The sequence below is a fragment of the Platalea leucorodia genome (genome assembly GCF_965183815.1).
Source record: "Platalea leucorodia genome assembly, chromosome: 5".
In the NCBI taxonomy this organism is placed as follows: Eukaryota; Metazoa; Chordata; class Aves; order Pelecaniformes; family Threskiornithidae; genus Platalea; species Platalea leucorodia.
In genome coordinates this window covers 17,698,438-17,715,798 of record NC_138827.1, presented here as the reverse complement: position 1 = coordinate 17,715,798, position 17,361 = coordinate 17,698,438, and the positions used below count along the sequence as shown (strand labels likewise).

Below are 17,361 nucleotides of genomic sequence, written 5' to 3'. Positions count from 1 at the left end.
AAGTGATAACAGTCATGGCTTAGTCTTCTCAGTCACAGTAAGAGGATCTGGCAAAAGATGTGGTTATACTACTGACAATTGACCCAACTCTGCCTCACCTTTTCTATGATATCAAGCAAGCTGTTAAAGTGATGTGTGTTGCAGCCTTCAGCCAGGTCTACAAGTAGCTGAGTGGCCAGTTTTCGGACTTGATGGTCTTTATCCTCTGGAATGTGAGCCAGCTGAGAGATCACAACCAAGTTTATCAGCTCCTCCTGCAAGAGGACAGACCTTAATAAGCCTTGACATTTTGCCGTCAGTTGTTCAATCAGCATGTTAAAGAGACAAATAATTACAAATAAAAGAATACTGATATTCTGATATCAGGCTTGTTCCTCAACTAACTGCTTGGTTCCTTGATCTTTCCTCTTCCTTCCAATTAAGTATTTCTGTATGCCATCCCTCCAAATATTTATGACTTTTGTTGAACTTGGATTCACTGCTTTGGTTTTCATCTGTCCTACAGATAGATAGCCCGGGCTCAAATAGACTGTTGACAAGGGATTTCTAGGGCTTGGTTTCTGAGAGAGAGAGGAAACATGCAACAGCATCATGTTTTCACAAATCTTGAAAGAATCCAAGAAGCACCTCTGCCCCTTCCTGTCCTCTGACACTCTGAGTACATTCCAAGGAGGTGAACACATCCTCAGAGCTCTTCTGTAACTCCTCTCTCAGACAGCTTCCATCTTGGATTGCAATTAAACTGCAAGCACCAAGACAAGTCAATCTGCTCACATCAGATTAATTCCAGACCTCATCTTTTTACAAAGCTTTTAAATAAACTCTGCATCTCTCACACTGACTTTCCTTTCTTCTAAAACAAAATGTATATGGAATTAATGACCTTAAAACAGGGAAGCACACAACCAGGTATGTCCTCAAAACACAGCAGCTCCCACTGCAAGTTGCACATACCTGTATCCAACTAAGGACAATTAAAAGGCAAGTCCTCCTACAAGCATCCTGAAGATGTCTATCATGTGCAACATTTAAAGCACAGTTCTGTGCATTCCCCAGTGGCAGAGACGACCTGAAGCACACCATAAAAGATGCCTCACCAAAGCCTTTCCCACCCACTTAAGATCTCACATGTGATCATCAGAAACAGATAAACACACACCTCATAGAACTGTCTGTTAATACTCAGGACAAAGGACAAGACATCCAGAACTTTAATACGAACAGCACTACGACTTTCGTTCCTAAAATGGGAAGAGCAAATTCAAGATGAATAAAATAAAGTTGCTGATATTTAGGGAAGGGGGAGAGGAGAAAAGGAAAGTAAAACTAAAGTAAACTAAGAAACCTCTTAAGAGTTAAAACAATAACTATTAGAGATCAGCTGAGCCTTCAGTTAATGCCTCTACATATGAAATCGGATTCAAGAACAGTTGGAAACTGGAATCCCAATTCAGCTTTTACTACTTCTGGAGACCTGTAACTGCAGTTTTCCCATTTCCAATCCAAACTAGGAAGCATATGTCAGAAAAACAAGTGCTCTGGTGAGCAAATTTAAAACCAAACACATGGCATCAAGGAAGAGTTGCTCTTTGGCAGCATTTCACAGATGAGACAGAAGTTTGTTACTGCTGTATGTTGATATTTTAGAGCACAAGAATACTTTTAGGAGTACCAATTCAAAACCAGATAACTTTAATACTGGATAACCATATGCAATCCCGATGCTTAACAGGAAAGCCTTGTTTGGTGTCAGAACTACATAGTGCTGTGGAGTGGAAACATAACTGCCTAAGCTAATTGGAATAGCACAATCCAATGGAAATAAAGGAAAAAAAAAAACCATAAATAACTCAGTGGAAAGTTTTTCTTCTGTTAAACAAAATCCATTCATGTACTGTGCCCTGGCACTACCATACTTCTTAGCAGTCATTTACTAACATTAGAACTTCAGAAACAAAATTATCTAACACAAAAAGGTGGCAAGAAACACTTGAAAGTGCCTTGTATTCAGAAAGTTATGATTTCATACCTGAAGAATCTCTCCATTAACATCTGCAGGTTGTGAATCCAGCCATCTTTGGCAGGATGAATGGACTGAGCTCTGTATGTTATCAAGTTTAATACAGAAGATTCCTTTCACAGAAAGATCAAGAATTTTTTTTTAGTGTATAAGCAAATACAATATATCCATTCTCCCAACACCCCCCCCGAGAATAAGGCTCATGTAAGTCCTTGCTGTGATTTTCTGACCACTTGCTATTTTACAACTCCCAACTTTCAACTGTACTGAGTAACAAAATGGATTCAACTGGCAAGAAAGGAAGACAATAATAAGTAAAGTCTTACTGGTCTCTGATCAGCACATCTTTCCACCAGCTCAAAAAATCTCTCTTCAGAGCCATGGAATTCATTCTGGTCACAGAGTTCTTCTACTGTAGTCAAAAGATCATGTACAATGGACTTAAGTTCTTGGCTCTCCAGACTCTGAAATGGAGACAAAAACATTCCTAAAAGAACTCTACCTTACCAGAAAGCGCTAACTTTTAAATACAAACAGAAAACTCAGTTGAGAAGCACAGTACTGACAGTTGGGCTAAACCTTCATTCAGCTTCAAAGTTCATAAGAGTGTACAAACAGGAGATCAATTTGCAAAAATATTTACAGCAAGGTCTTTTGATTGAAAGCACATCGAGACAGGCTCAACACTTACCTGCAGCTGTTGCAGTAATCGCTCCATGATGTCCAAAAGGATATCCCACGTTACAGCTTGCAGCTCCTTCCCATACTTCTTTATTAGACGTGTTATGGACAGAACTATCTCATAAGACACAACTGCATTAGGACATGTCATGGCCTGGAATACAAAGCATTTCGGTCAGTTAACAGTTGGAAAGCAGCGATCAGAAACCCTCTTAAATTCAAATGAAACACTCCTTACTAATTAGGAACCTAGCCTGAAGGTCTGAGATGAATATATTCAAGTCTACATGCACAAACGGCAAAGACCCATTTTATAAAGTGCAGTTATGCACTCTAGCAAACAGCTGTAGATCAGATGTTAAATACAGTCCCACCTCCCAGAGCAGACACACGGGGTTAAAGCTACTAATTCCTGCCTGATGCACTCAGATGAGAAAATTTTAAAAACGCTCTGAGGCTGTCTCTGAAGACACCATCCCTCACTTTTTGTATCACACACTGGAAAGAGTGAAAGTTTTTGCTTTGTTTTTATTTTTTAAGATGAAGTATCCACAATGTAGATATTTGATAAAAAGAATTCAGACTTTGCTTTTCTGGTCAACAAAGGTATTCCAGAAGGATGCCTCAGTTTCAAACTTAAATCCTCTGTTGTTTTACTGTTTCCCCATGCTTCACCCCATACCCAATTGCTGCCTCTTGTCTTTCAGGCATACAAAGATCTCTTTGGTGTAGGGGACCACATTTTTGTTGTAAATTTGTACAGGTCCAGATGTATACCTGATTAAAAAGTTCCTCCAGCATCCCATCCTACCTTGAGGAATGAAGGCAGCACTGAAGTTGGGGAATTCTTGAGTGAATTGAGGCGATGAGCACCCCACAGAGCCATCCCAACAAAGAACACAGCTCCTCTCAGCAGCGCTGCATCTGCCATGTAAGCTCTAAGAATAGATGGAAGGAAAGTCTTAGACCATGCTACAATTATTTTAGCATACAAGAGTGAATAGGAGTATACACCGTCACAACAGGAATTCCCAGCTGTTACACATCATAGCCTTGCACAGCAATTTACAAACATTAAAAGCAGAAAATAATTTAGTACAACTTTAAACAAAGGAAAATTAAATTCGGAAAAGCCAAAAAATGAGCACTTCAGCAGCATAACTAGGAAGGGAATTAATTTCTAAGCATCAGAACCTTCAGCTTGTTCTACTGAGGTCAGTGACTCCCTACCTATCTCCACGGGACCTCTACTGAATTCCTTGCATTTTGTTAGATACCTGTCTTCCATGATCCTGCACATGTTGTAGATGGCACTGTGTCCCAAATGAGTTCCCAAGAGGTTGCGCATAAGCTGCAAATTCAAAGAGAACACTTAAATATCCAATTGTTAAAACACTCATTAGCCTAAATATGCAGTTAGCTGGCCGATCATGCCCGCTTATGGTAAGTAAATGTGTCCGGCCATTTCCATGCCACTAGAGAAAAGGCAGCCTATTGCATCAGCTGAGAGGAAGCTATGAGTAAATTCCACAGACATGACAGGACTTACACTAACAATGTGCTGATCCCTTAATACTTGAAACAATTATTAATTTACTCTTAAAAGCAAACTGAAATTTATGGCAAATGTGCACAGGCACATCTGACATTTCATCTATGAGGCCAAAACAGCAAACTCATTAAAAAAAAAAACAAACTACATGAAAGTTCTGACCTTCCAGCATGGCTCGCAGAGCTCCTTCACATTGATGGTACGGCACAAAGTGATGATAAATACTGGCAGGTTCTCTGATGGCAGACAGTTATAGCAAACAACTGCATCTAGGACTTGCAAGGAAATCTTTGGGAAAGACAAAATGGTTATACACTTCTCTAGGAATAAAGCAGGTCAAATCCTAACCTGGCAGACCAGGAAATCTTCTGGAAGTCAAAAGGGATACAGATATGTCTTTTTTTTTTTTTTTTAAAATAATTGCAAGATGGAAAGTAAACCATAAAAAGCACTGTTGAAAAATTGATTCGCTTATCAAATTTATCAATGCTCTGTTTCTTTTAGAATAAAACGATTACTGGCCTATGAGATCCAATGGCTTACAAATACTTTATAACATTGTATTAGCTCTCTTGTAAGATGAGAATAAACTGAGCGGAGAGTCTGATGATCTGATTTTGTTTGTAAAAGTTACAGTTTCAAAGAATTTCAAAGAACTCTAAAGTACTGAGAGAGACTCAAATTACTGACCTCTATGTCCACAGAAGATGAAGTCTGAATGCACAAGAGGCATATCTTGCTGTTAGGAAAGAACATTTAATTATAATTGTTTGCTTCATATGATTTTAGGCAAATTACAAAGAGCCAAAACAGACAAGTAAATTGGCATGTTATTTTACTCATCGTTCCCCTTACTGTGGCATTGCTGACAACATTCCTAGAGACACTGAACACTACAATCTCTTTTACAAAGTTAGCTTAAAGTTGCACTTAAATGCAACTCAGTATGCCTACACTAATGCAATAGCAGAGACCCTCTGTGAGACTAAGCATCGCAATCAGGTCCATCACATGAAACGGGGAAAGCACATGCAGTTAAACTAAAACAGACCTGAACATTGTAAGAACTGAAAAACAAATATTTGTCAGAAGTGTCAGGTATGACCTGGAATGAAACAGATCCAGATCGGATGAAAAAGATTCCACTTATCTGTCTATTGATCTGCAACTTTTTCCTGTAGTTTACCAAGAATGCAGGAGTTAAAAAAAGCCAACTTACTGGACCATGTCAGCCACATAGTCTTCCAGATAGCAGCTATTGAATTTCACCAAGTTCACTAAAACCAGAAGGAACTCAGAAGACAAACCAACATCCATCCACTGTAGTACAAAGTCAGCTGAAGAAGGAAAACAAATTGTTACAATATGCTTTCTACCCAGAAGTGTTATCACTACCTTGTTCTCATATGACTGAATGCCTGCCCCTTGACTTATTCCCACCAAATTGAAGAGGGGTAGAGACAATACTCACCTAACTCTTCTTCTAAGTAGGTGATGTATCGTCCATTCTCTGTTAGAGCCTTGAACACTTCAAGCCGTTCATGCAAGTCTTCATTGGAGGGATAGTCCTTAATAACCTTAAAAAAATGTGCTCTGAGGATCCCTAATCTCTCACCCTTAAAAAAAAAAAAAGAGGAGGGGAGGGGAATAACAGTGTCACTGATGAAAAAAGACAGTTAAGGCCTGGACCTTATCAAGGTCTATAACAGTAATCTTCATGCTTGAAATTATCTTCTTTTCCTACAGGCTATGAAAGTCTCCCGAAAATACCTCCAGCCTCTACTGGCTATTGACAATGGCTCAGGTCTTCTCAATCTGTTATACCAGCACCCAGGGCTGGAGGCATTTTGTCCAGCAACACACAGACAGCATCCAATACACAAAGTAATCCACGGAAACTGCAAATGACAGCACTGCCAGCAGACCGTTTAAAAAAAAAAAACAAGCCAGCAAACCAGAATCAATGCCTATTCTTTTCATAAGCGTCTACCCCTACTTTTTCAGAATACTGAAAACTAGAACTTTGGTCTGACACAGTCTTACGTTTGTATAGCACATTGTGAAATCTGAAGAATTCATAGTATGCTTAACTTGGCCAGGCTAGAAAAGTATCTCATACAGAACTTCTTGCATACTTGACATGCTGACACATCAAAAACAGCTGCAGACTAGGACTAATAGGTCTGGGCTATTAAAATATATTTAATAATTTAATATATTAAATAGGTCTGGGCCATATAAAATTTGCTGTACTATGCGGAATTTAACCCAAAGTATTTCCTCTTTTTCAAGAACATTGCCACAAAACAGAAGTTTTCTACAAGTTGTATGAAAAGTTTTGCTATAAGGTCAAACCACGACTTAAATTTAAATGCTTCCTCTCCCCATTTACTAGGCACAACCAAAATAAGAAACATGGAAAGTTGTAGACAAGAGCCACCCAACGTTTTTCACATTCACACTCTGAACAAACCCTAGTTTAAGTGTAGTGTTTCTTCTACAGTTTGTTTGTTTTCACCTGTCCTTGAACGATTGACTTTAGCAGATGAAGAACAGCATGTCTGGCTTCGATGGGGCGCTCTGGCTGGAGCATATCAGCTACCACTTTCCATATTGCTTCCACTGCATGCTGAAAACAAACATAGGAGACAGGCAGTAGTAGGAAAGTTAAGCTTGTTCTGGGATCTTTACCCAGTAGGTCAGTCATTAATTATGGCAAGTTAACGAACAAGATCTCCAGGGATTTCATGTCCAGAGCTCTCTTTTCCGAGGAACACTCTCACCTGCCCAGTCATAAACTCAGATGAACCACATAAGAGACACCAAATCCCATCCTACATGAAAACTTGCACCCCAGTAACTGAAGTTCTTCATTCACACATTGACTTCAGTGTGAACATTTGTGCAGAAACCTTCACCCAAATACAAAATGAGTTTAAAACCAATTTGAAGTCGCTTGTTAACAAGACAGAAGGAGCTAGCAAACGCCTCTTCTACAGGATTATCATCATCTCCCATGAACTGTCCTGAACAGGCCTGCATATTCGTAGCCCTCTCCTTCCATTCAGTTCAGGAAGCCCATCAGCTATGTCCCCTCTGCTCCACAGTTGGTAGGTTGGACAAAACTAATTTCCTTGGCACGTGAGCTATCCTTTTACAGGTTTGGACAGCACAAAACAGCTTCTGGGATTACCAATTTTAAAAGGCAGCCTAAACTACAAGAGCCTCTTACGATAGGTTAAGAGCTGTTGCTTAAATTTTCATCCGTCCAATATTCACTGAACACTTTGAAACTTACCTCTTCAATTTTTTTTGTTTTTGCCACTTCACAAATTTGACTGATTGCTCGTATTCTATTACTTAATCCACATTCTATGCTCAGTTCCTGGAAAGAAATGTAGAAATAAGCTAACAGTTTATCTTACTAGAAACACTTATCCATTTCTCATGGATCATGAACCACTGAAAAATAAGTTACACATTTGTCCAAAATGATCTAACCATTAGTCATCACTGGAACTTTTCAGGAATTTCTCCAAAAACTTTTTTTCATTAGCAAATGATTTGTCAAAACTAGAGCTTTCACAGAACTGGAGCCAAGCAGCTTTTCACCTCCAGGACAGAACATCTCATTTTCTTCACAAATGTTAGTAACTCACTGGCTGTGGCACTTGCTCGGTTCACGGGAGAAGGGCAGGGAAAGGAGGGACGTTAAATCCGGCTCCCCAGCCTTCCAGCAGGCAAGAGCCTGGCTGCTCCAGCACCGACGGGAAGGGATTCTGGTCTCCTTCTCCCTTTTACGTGTTTTCCTCCCTGAGTGCCAACTATTCTGCTTACACACTTGCTGTACCAATTACTGGAATAATGTTGTTGTTGTTTTTTAATTTTCACAAAACCGTAAGGTTTTCATAAAATACAAACAGTTTCCAGCTTGTGCTAACTGCCACCACATAAATTTCATCAGGCTCAGACTATAAAAAAAGAGCAATATATTTTGAGGAAACACCCTGTAACCCAACAGAAGACAACACCATCCTATCAAATATCGCAAAAATATTCAAACACTGAATAATTAAAATGCCGTAGCTTCAAAGTAGGTGAGTTTTACACCCATTTCACTAGAGAATGAATTGAGAGATAAGGTAAAAAGGCACGATCGTAGAGCAAATGAATGGCAAAACAGAAAGGAGAATAAGCAAGCCCTCCTTCTGATCCTCGCAGCTCAGGTAATCCAGGCACTATCCCCACCTTTACTATGGTCAGTTCTCACACCTTGAGTATTTCTGCAGTGATGATAAACTCTGTTTGCTTGCCCTCCGATGACTTTGAACTTCCTCGGGATGTTCCCAGCCCCAGGAGATTCCTGAACTTCTCCTTCAGTCCCGAATCCTTGCTCTGAGGCTTTGCCATCGCTGACAAGCAAGCAGCGCTGAGCCCCTGCAAATACAGAATAGGGTTTCTGTTAAGGGAGGCCCAAGGGGAATCTTTAAGCAGGAAAACACCAGTAACAGCCATCACAATGTGGCTTTGACAAACAGCTCTGATGTCTCAAGCTGTTTCAAACAAGGGAGAAGCCCAACCCTGAGGACAAAACAGCAAGGAGCCTGCATGTATGAGGAGCCTGCACTGTTCCTGCCTTCAGCACCCACATCCTGCAGCTATCCAGGGAATGGGGAGCTCAGGGTTACCATTTTCTGGGAGCTCCGAATGCCCAGCACCACCACAGCCCATTTCAAACAGCACACACCACACCACATTTTCAAACAGCTGAGCTGATTTCTGAAGTATAAACATACACGCACACTTTTTGGTGGGTGTGAGCTGAAGTACTTGTTCCCAGTTGAAAAGCAATGGACAAGCACACAGCACTGTAAAGTAGATGTTGAAAGTAGCGAGACGTGAGGAAGGACTTACAAATCAGAGCGTTCGAACATCCAAATGCTGCCATGGCAAGGAGAAAGAGGGGGAGCGAGAACAAGCACACCCATTACAGCAATGGCACATCGACAGCAACATCCTTCAGAAACTGTCTCCCCAGCCCACGGCCCCTCGGGGACCCCCACACCCGGCTCAGAGCAGGACACCCGCTCCTGGCATGCCGGCGCAGCCCCAGCACCCTGCCCTCGGCACACGCTCCTGCACAAAGCCAGCAGCCCCCCGGCTGTGCCCTGTGCCCCCACGGACACACCCCAGCCCTCCCCGTGCCCTGGGCACAGGCCACAGTAATCGCTTGTGCTCCCCGGAGACACGCCGCAGACCCTGTCCCAGCGCCCCAGGGGACACGCCACGGCCCCCAGCCCAACATCACCAGGGGACACACAGCAGCCCACAGCCCACCACCCTGGGGGGGACACTGCAGCCCACCGCCCCGGGGGACACATCACAGCCCACCACCCCAGGACACGGCACAGTGACCGGCGGCCCCCCCCCAGACACGCCGGGATCACACCACAGCCCCCCCACCATCACCCCGGGACACGCCGCAACCCCTTACGGACAGCCAGCAGGGGACACGCCACAGGCCCCCCCAGCACAGCGCGGCTCCCTGACAGGGGACACCCGGAGGACCCCCCCCCGGCCGGGGGCAGCCCCACACACACCCCCGGGGCACGGCAAGGCCCCGCCTCCCGCTAGGCCCCGCCAGGCCCCCGCGCACCCCGGCCCGGGCATCGCCCCCCCGCCCGGCCAACGGGGCCGCCGCTCGCCCACGCCCTCCTTCCCTCCCTCACTCACCCGCCGACCCCCGGCCCGGCCCCGCCGCCCCCGGCCCAGCGCCCCGCTCCGCGCCGGCCCCCCCGGCCGCGCCGCGCCCCGCCCCCGGCGGAAGTCCCGCCGCTTCCGGCGCCCGCGCCCGCCGCGGGGCACGCCGGGGCCGGTAGTGCCCGGGGCCGCCGCCATGTGCGCGGCCGTGTCCGCCGGCCGTGGGCGGGCGGCGGCCCGGCGGCTCGGCAGAGCCGGCGGGGCGGCCGGAGGTACGGGGCGGAGGGATCGGTGCTTCCCGGGCTGGCGGGGTGGTGTGCGGCCTTGGCACGGGGAGGGGGGCCTGCAAGCAAGGGGGAGTGAGGGCCCAGCCCGGCCGGGGGACAGGGACGTGGTGTCCTTGTCCCCTCCCCCTCGGAGCCCGGGATGTGGCAGCACCCCTGCGGCTGTCCTGCCTGTGGCACTGGGCGAGGACCTGGGGATGCGTCTCGTCCTTCAGCAGCCTCCTGTGCGTTTGGGAGACGCGTCCCCGTAGTGTGACATGTGTCCCCAGGTGTTGTCACCTGTTTCCTAGGTCCTTCCAAGCCCCTCCTCCCCCCACGGCTGGCTGCAGTGAGGGCTGGGTGGATGTGAGGGGTTGCTGCTGGGTTGGGACTATGGGGAAGATGAGTTCTGCCCTTGTCGGGGTCCCCCAGGTGGTTGCTGGCACACGAGGCTGACGCTGGGCTCTGGTGGGAGACCAGAGCTTCTTTTCCCTGGCCTCAGGCCTGAAAATCTCTCTTCTGTCTCTTGCAGCAAGCCAGGTCCATGGCACAGCCAGCATCCCAAGGTGCAGCAGGAGGAGGAAGAGCGTTGCCATTGCCTATGAATCTGGGCAGGGGGATGGTGCTGAGCAGGGGATATCTGAGCCGCAGAGATCACGCTGGGAGCCAAAGGACTGGCGGCAGCAGTTGGAGCGCATCCGGGAAATGAGGCGGAACAGAGATGCTCCCGTCGATGAGATGGGAGTGGAGAAGTGTTATGACAGCAGCGCACCTCCACAGGTAACAACACCCTGCTGCCCTGCCCCGTCAGGCAGGCACATGAAAATACAGCCTTGCTTCCATAGCCCTCCAGCCTTCCTCATCCTCATGTTGCCCCTGGATGTGTCCCATTTTGGATATCTCCAGAACAGAAAAATAAACGCAAGCTGTATCAGGACTCTAGGCTGGGATTGGTCCCACAAGAGGTTACTGCACAAGCATGCATATGAGAGAAACCATTCATCCTGCTAGAGGAGGAGAGTCAGCCACTGCCTCTCCGGTACCAGGCTCGTTGGCTTCAGACAGCCCTTGTGAAATGGCAGCGGGTATTTTCTGAGATGTTCTCTGCTCGTATTCAGCCCATGCTGTGCATAGAGACCAACTAGCAAACACAGCTGTGAAAGTCCCTTGTCCTCTGCTTAAACTGCTGCCAGAGGAGTTAGCAGGCTGAACCAAGAGTAGGAGCTGTGGCAAAAATAGGATGATTTTGGACTTGGGAGTGAAAACCCTGAAAGTGTATTGTGGCAGTGCTGTCTTCTGCGGCAGGCTGGCAGGGCGTGAAGGCATGTCCCTTTTTTCTTAAAAATCTCTGTAGGACTCCAAGGAAGGTATCCAGTAAGATGGCTCTGTAATACACAGGAAAAGCAGTACAGAGAAAAGGCGAGGGGAGCTGAGAAAAAAAACTTTCCAGGCTGCTTTTATGTTCTTCAGAGCAGCACAGAAGTGTAGGTTGGCTTCCTCCCCTATTGCAGTCCACTTTTAAGGGGATACTGGTTGAAAGGAAGGGCCATGCTGGGATGGCACTGTGCTCCCCAAGCCTGGGAACACAATCAAAGGCCCCAGATGACACCTCCCTCCAAGGGGACCATTTGCCTCAGTACAAAAAACAAAGTGGAGTGAGGCCGTGGCATGGCGCTGGGATCCGGGGCTGCAGGGATGCACTCTCCATGCATGGCGCTGGTGTGGGAACGTGGAGATAACTCGCAGGCAGGCTTGGCGGAGCAGCGGGAGTCGTGTGCTGCACGGCGACCTGACCGGCTTCGAGGGAGGGGTCTCGAAGACACAGCTGCACAGCTTCAGCGCTTGTAATGCTGTCCTTATTGCTGGCATCGTGCCTTGGGCTTGGATCCCTGGGGAAAATGGTTAACTTTGACTCTGGATTCAGACAGCGTCACACGCTCTGCAGCCATGTGGGCTGGCACCAAGTGCAGCTGTGGGGCCAGGAGGACCATGGTGCACGATACGGAAATAACTTTTCTTCCCTAGGGAAGCAGGGTTGTTGCTTCCAAGAAAAAGTGGATGTTGTAACCCTCAGCACACACCAGTGCTCCTCACACAATTTCCATGCACTCGGAGATTACCCTACTTCCATGCACTCAGAGATTTGTCCCAGTGCACTTGCAGTTCTGTAAACTTTGTTTGTAAGAGAGCTGGAGGAAGGATTGCACCCCACCTTATCCTGGGTCAGTCCAGGTTAGTTGCATCATCCTCCTCATTCTGGTGGGGACAGAATCGCATCTGGGGAAAAATCAATTGAAAAATAGGAGGTGAATAGTCTGGGCTAAACGCTGCATGACAGCGTCGGAGGAACTTGCGGGTTTTGTGCTTCATCTCACAGTCTCTGTCATCCCAATTCTTTAGATTTGGTTTCCTAAGGAGCTCACTGGAGCCAGATACCCAGTTCCTACTGAAGCCTGGTGGGAAAGGGATGGGATTTTCAAAAGCAGCTTTAGAGCAGAAGTAGCATGAAAAATCATTGGGTGTTTGTACTTCTACGTCCTGTGGGATCTCCTGAGAATCCCATCATCAGGAAAAGCTTTATCTCACCCTCTGTGGCTAAGCACTGGCATCTTTGGATGTGAGATCCCAGCAGACGGTAGCTGCTCTTTGCCCTTTTACGCATGCTGACTGCTTGGATTGAAGGTGTTTCTTTTCTCTCTTTATTGTGTGGTAGAAGTAAAAGGTTATGGATCATTTCTGTTGCAGCCTTCCAGTCTCTTGCAGATAGGTACGGCTGAACCAGGGTAGGTCCATATTATGCACTGGACTGAAGATGGTGCTGGGTGGGAGAACCGAGCCCCAGAGGTGGCCGGATCTCCTCTCAGAGATCTTGGGGTGTCTCACTGTCTCCTTTTCCCCAGGTTATGCGCTACCAAGTTCTGCTGTCGCTGATGCTCTCCAGCCAGACCAAGGACCAGGTGACATCAGCTGCCATGCTGCGCCTGAGGCAGCACGGCCTCACAGTTGACAGTATTTTGCAGATGGATGATGTGACGCTTGGGCAGATCATTTACCCTGTAGGATTCTGGAGGGTGAGTGCAGGATCGTGGCAGCGTGCACGTGATGTGCACGTAGAGGAACCCTCTCCACCGTCCTCTGCTCCCATGCAGCTGTCTGAGACAGCTCAGAAGCCCAGGAGAGGAGTGCAAGGGGGGTGCAGGCTTGTCCTTTGCAGGCTGTACTCATGGCCAGTCGCTGAGCTGACGGCAGGTGATGAAGGCAGGAGACGGGTGCGAACCAGCCCCGCTCTTTAGTGACACACCCCCAGCCGGTATTCAGCCTGCGTGCCACACCCCGTGGTGATTTTTCCCCTGGAGTCAAGCTGAAGGATGTATTTTACGCCAGATTTAGCAATTTGTATTCACAGCAAGATTGTTTGCTGCAGTGCCTAGAGTGTGCAGGGAGGGTTAGAGCTAATCAGGTCTCAGCATTTTGCTTTCAAAGACCTCTCTCTCCCCTCCACAAAGTCCAGTGTGTGGCCTCACATGTAACATACGCTCAGGAATGGTTTGTTTTCTGAGCTGTTTGTCTCTTCCCTGCATTGGAGAGCAGCTTGGATTTTCTGCCTTTCCCCTTGGTTTTCCAGAACAAGGTGAAGTACATAAAGCAGACGACAGCCATCCTGAAGCAGAAGTACGGGGGCGACATACCAAGCACTGTGGAGGAGCTGGTGCAGCTGCCAGGAGTTGGGCCCAAAATGGCCCACTTGGCCATGAACATTGCTTGGGACAGTGTATCTGGGATAGGTAGGCTGGACCTTGTTTTCCCCATTCCTCTCCTAAATTCTGCCTGATCCATTCCCTGGGCAGAAGGGAAGCATTGCAGCTGGGTAAACTGCCTGCCCCAGGAGCCTGATAGCATCGCTTCAGTTTAGTCATCTGCAGAGTATTTGGGTGAGTGGAGGATGTGACCCTCAACCACTCACAGCAGATGAGTTGCTATAGGATTTAAGCATGGATCCAGCTACTCTTTTACCCCAAATATGATAGCAAAAATCCCCAAGGACAGTCAGTCCCTCCCCTCGGATGCTGGTAAGCAGTGCAAGCATTGCCTAATTGGGTAGGCCTCCAAAAAGATGTGCTAGCAGAATAATGCTTTGAAATCTCTTCGGTATCAAGTGAAAGAGAGGTGGAGATAATTTTGTGATTTGGGGATACTTTTAGGATAGTCTGACATTATTTTTTTCTGGGGTTGCTTCCGTTTAAACAAATCGCATTTGGGATTTTTGTTTGGCAAGCTGTAAGAGGGCAGAAGCAGGGCTTAGTCAAAGTTACCATTTGAAATCAGTAATTCATGATGGGTCGTAGAAAGAAATGGTCTCAGGCAATCTGTAGCTACAGAATTTCTGATCTGTTTTAGTTCCTGCAGCTGGGTAATAGGTGACCACAGGTACATTTGTTTGTTTGCTGTGTTTATTGAACAGAGAGCGCGCAGCTGTACGCCATGGAGCTGCATGCTTTAGCAGGGATCAGCTGGGAGGAAGTCTGCGGTGGAGATGGGCCCAGGCCAGACCCAGGGCAGGTTTGCTCCCGCATGATCCTTGTCTGGGGAGCGTGGCTGGCAGCAGAGCTGCCCTCAGCAGCCGGCAGATGGGGCTGGACAATCAGCTGCGGCGTCCCAGCAGGCTGCCCGGCCTGGGGGCCCCTGGGGACAGATTAATATTCCAAGTGTATTTGCTGCTTAAAGGGGGAGCCCTGGGAAAGCTAGGAATGGTGCCACCTGATGAATGACTGCCGCCGCGGCGAGCACACAGCCCAAGGTCAGTGCGGGCGGCAGCTGACTCCTGCAGCCCCACTGGTGACCGTCAGCTGTACGAAATGTGGCTCTTGCACTAGATTTGACAGAGCTTGGGGTCTGTTGTTCTCTCCCTGCTGTGGGGGAGGGAAGTCTAAAGGGAGCCAAACTAGCCAACTATTTTCCAAATAATTGTGTGCTCAGTTTTGATTTAGGAGGCAAGACTTAGTCTTCCTGTTTACAGCAATTTCCTGGGGTTTGCCCAATTAGCCATAGAGACAGGTTTATCGCTGCTGATCTAACAATAATATACTTTGCATTCAGAGCTTTTTAGCTCAAAGCACTTTATAAACATTCGTTTAAGCCTCACAAACCCTCTTGTGTTGGTAGGTATTATGAAATGTGTTTTCCATCTGGGTAAACTAAGGGGCAGAGACTGCAACTTGCATAACATCAGCTGAAACACAGGGAGGAAGAGAACCTGGGACAGGCTGCCCCGTGCCTGCTGGATCAGAGCACGCAAACCTTTGAAGGAAGGCTAGGTCAGATTGTGTGAGCCTGTCGCTAGCTGCGTGGTGTGAGGTATCTATCCCGTCTTGCTTTTGACTCTGGGCCTAGGAAGAAAGCAGCATGTTTGTTCTGCGAGTGAGTCTCCCCTCCTGTTTCACCTGCCTGTTCTGCCAGCCCACAGAGGACGTCCGTGCAGGGCACTGTACCTGGTGTGCTGTGACAGGCAGCTTTTGGCTGTGCTCTCTCCGTTCAGGTGTGTCTGCCCCCACCTAAACTCTGGGCTCTCCCTTCCTAGCTGTGGACACCCATGTGCACAGGATCACAAACAGGCTGAAATGGGTGAAGAAGGAGACCAAATATCCTGAGGAAACTCGGGTAGCGCTGGAAGACTGGCTGCCCAGGTGAGGTCTGAGACCCCAGCCTCCTTCCTCCACACCAAGCCCCTCAAGCTAGCTGCAGGAGCCATGTCTGCACACAATTCTGCTTATAGCATTTTCAGTGACTGCACTTTGGGTCCCTCCTCTTTATAGGGGACTAGTCTTCAGGTGTTTCTCCTCTCCCAGAGAGCTGCAGCAGCAGCATCTCAGCTACTTGGTTGTTTCATGGCTATCCGATATATCGATCACCACTAGCGTAGCCAGGTGCTTTTCTACACGGGACTTTGCTGAGTCTAATGGCCCCAGCCGTATCAGACCATGGTGAGATTCTGGCCTTCATTGATGCTTAATCTTCAGTATTAAATGCCAGCTGACAGGTACACTATTGCATCTCCACATTTGGCACGTACCATAGCACAAGAGAATGACCACAGGCACTTCGTGTGTCTGTCCTCTGCTCCCCACCCCAGTTCAGAGGGATCAGGAAAGGTTAGGAAGGCTGTTCTTAGCAGGAGGCTGGGACCTGCCTCCAGGCACCTTGAGAAGCCAAGAGGAACAGGCAGTAGGCGAAAGGGATCCATTTAAAAGCACGGGCTGTTCTTTAACCCCTCTGAGCAGCTGTATCGGAAAGCTCATGTTTTTTTTCCTCTCACTGCAGGGATCTCTGGAGGGAGATAAACTGGCTCTTGGTGGGCTTTGGCCAGCAGACCTGCCTGCCTGTGAATCCTCGCTGCAATGAGTGCCTCAATCAAGACATTTGCCCAGCTGCTAAGAGACTCTGAGGGATCATCCGGTCTTCATAGAGCAACAAAGCTGCTTCGGCTCAGTGGCAGCCCGGAGCTGAGCCCTAGTAAAGCTGTGCTTTGCACGGGGCTGGCTGTGTGACTGCAGGGAAACAGGAGACTGCTGCAGCCAGCTCAGCATCTCTGGGGAGGGAGCAGCCGCTGGCAATGGCTGAGCTCTTGAGAGGAAAAAGGGTCTTTCAAAGTGCAGCAGTCCTGCTGTGTCAGTGCTAAAGGCTCCAGCCCCCATGTGAATGCCCGAGCATGCCCCAGCAGAGCAGCAGGCTGTGCCGCGTCAGGAGTAGCTGGAGAGAAACGCTTTGTGCTAGGGGAGTTGCTGCTGCTTGTAAATACACATTTAATAAAGGTGGTGGGGTTTTTTTCTTTCACCTGTGAGGTTTGCTGGCATCTGTGCAACACAGGGCAGGGGGAAGAGAGCATGGGTGACCTCACCAAAGCGTGGGACCATAGCAACCAGCCCTGCCAGCTGAGAGCAGGCAGCACGCAACCTGCCACGCCGCCTGCCTAGCCTGGGCAGCGAGGGGCACTGCAATAAGTAAGGTACAACTGAAGACTTTATGAGGCAGGACCAGAGGAGGCCGCCGCCTGGACAAGTGACCTTTGGGTCCTGGTAACAGAAGAGCAGGGGGTAATGCAGAGCAGGGGCGGGCAGGAGACAAGCCAGCGTTACTCTTGGTTCTGT

The 17,361-nt window shown here is 47.8% G+C and overlaps 2 protein-coding genes across 14 annotated transcripts in view; one reads left to right on the top strand and one right to left on the bottom strand.

Moving 5' to 3' along the window:
* TSC2 (TSC complex subunit 2) overlaps window positions 1–9,998 on the bottom strand; it is a 34,825-nt gene extending 24,827 nt beyond the window's left edge. For 10 of the 12 annotated variants that reach the window (XM_082312890.1, XM_082312898.1, XM_082312895.1 and 7 more), the window contains exons 1-15: window positions 9,987–9,998; window positions 8,526–8,690; window positions 7,552–7,638; window positions 6,772–6,882; window positions 5,725–5,869; window positions 5,473–5,590; window positions 4,944–4,992; window positions 4,416–4,541; window positions 3,979–4,052; window positions 3,513–3,639; window positions 2,712–2,855; window positions 2,347–2,484; window positions 2,030–2,133; window positions 1,160–1,241; window positions 99–254 (exon numbers count right to left, since the gene is read on the bottom strand). In XM_082312890.1, coding sequence (XP_082169016.1) covers window positions 99–254; window positions 1,160–1,241; window positions 2,030–2,133; window positions 2,347–2,484; window positions 2,712–2,855; window positions 3,513–3,639; window positions 3,979–4,052; window positions 4,416–4,541; window positions 4,944–4,992; window positions 5,473–5,590; window positions 5,725–5,869; window positions 6,772–6,882; window positions 7,552–7,638; window positions 8,526–8,663 — 1,599 coding nt within the window. In that variant the 5' untranslated portion in view covers window positions 8,664–8,690; window positions 9,987–9,998. Of the gene's footprint in view, window positions 1–98; window positions 255–1,159; window positions 1,242–2,029; window positions 2,134–2,346; window positions 2,485–2,711; window positions 2,856–3,512; window positions 3,640–3,978; window positions 4,053–4,415; window positions 4,542–4,943; window positions 4,993–5,472; window positions 5,591–5,724; window positions 5,870–6,771; window positions 6,883–7,551; window positions 7,639–8,501; window positions 8,691–9,747; window positions 9,803–9,986 lie in introns of those variants that run through there. The other 2 variants (XM_082312894.1, XM_082312891.1) reach the window with 2 other exon arrangements.
* Window positions 9,999–10,117: 119 nt separating this feature from the next.
* NTHL1 (nth like DNA glycosylase 1) lies at window positions 10,118–17,047 on the top strand. Of its 2 annotated transcripts, XM_082314518.1 has the most exons (6): window positions 10,118–10,225; window positions 10,749–10,996; window positions 13,117–13,287; window positions 13,842–14,001; window positions 15,795–15,900; window positions 16,535–17,047. In XM_082314518.1, the coding sequence occupies exons 1-6, from the start codon at window positions 10,150–10,152 to the stop codon at window positions 16,656–16,658; spliced, it is 885 nt and encodes a 294-aa protein (XP_082170644.1). In that variant the 5' UTR covers window positions 10,118–10,149; the 3' UTR covers window positions 16,659–17,047. The 2 variants fall into 2 exon arrangements, with proteins under 2 accessions (XP_082170644.1, XP_082170645.1); XM_082314519.1 differs by lacking the exons at window positions 15,795–15,900; window positions 16,535–17,047 and adding an exon at window positions 15,380–15,740.
* The last annotated feature ends 314 nt before the right edge of the window (window positions 17,048–17,361 follow it).

Bases quoted from the DNA above. Each gene is read 5' to 3' on its own strand.
- NTHL1 (XM_082314518.1), top strand. From the start codon at position 10,150: ATGTGCGCGGCCGTGTCCGCCGGCCGTGGGCGGGCGGCGGCCCGGCGG. The intron at 13,288-13,841 runs GTGAGTGCAGGA...TTGGTTTTCCAG, and splicing joins ACCCTGTAGGATTCTGGAGG to AACAAGGTGAAGTACATAAA. The intron at 15,901-16,534 runs GTGAGGTCTGAG...CTCTCACTGCAG, and splicing joins CTGGAAGACTGGCTGCCCAG to GGATCTCTGGAGGGAGATAA.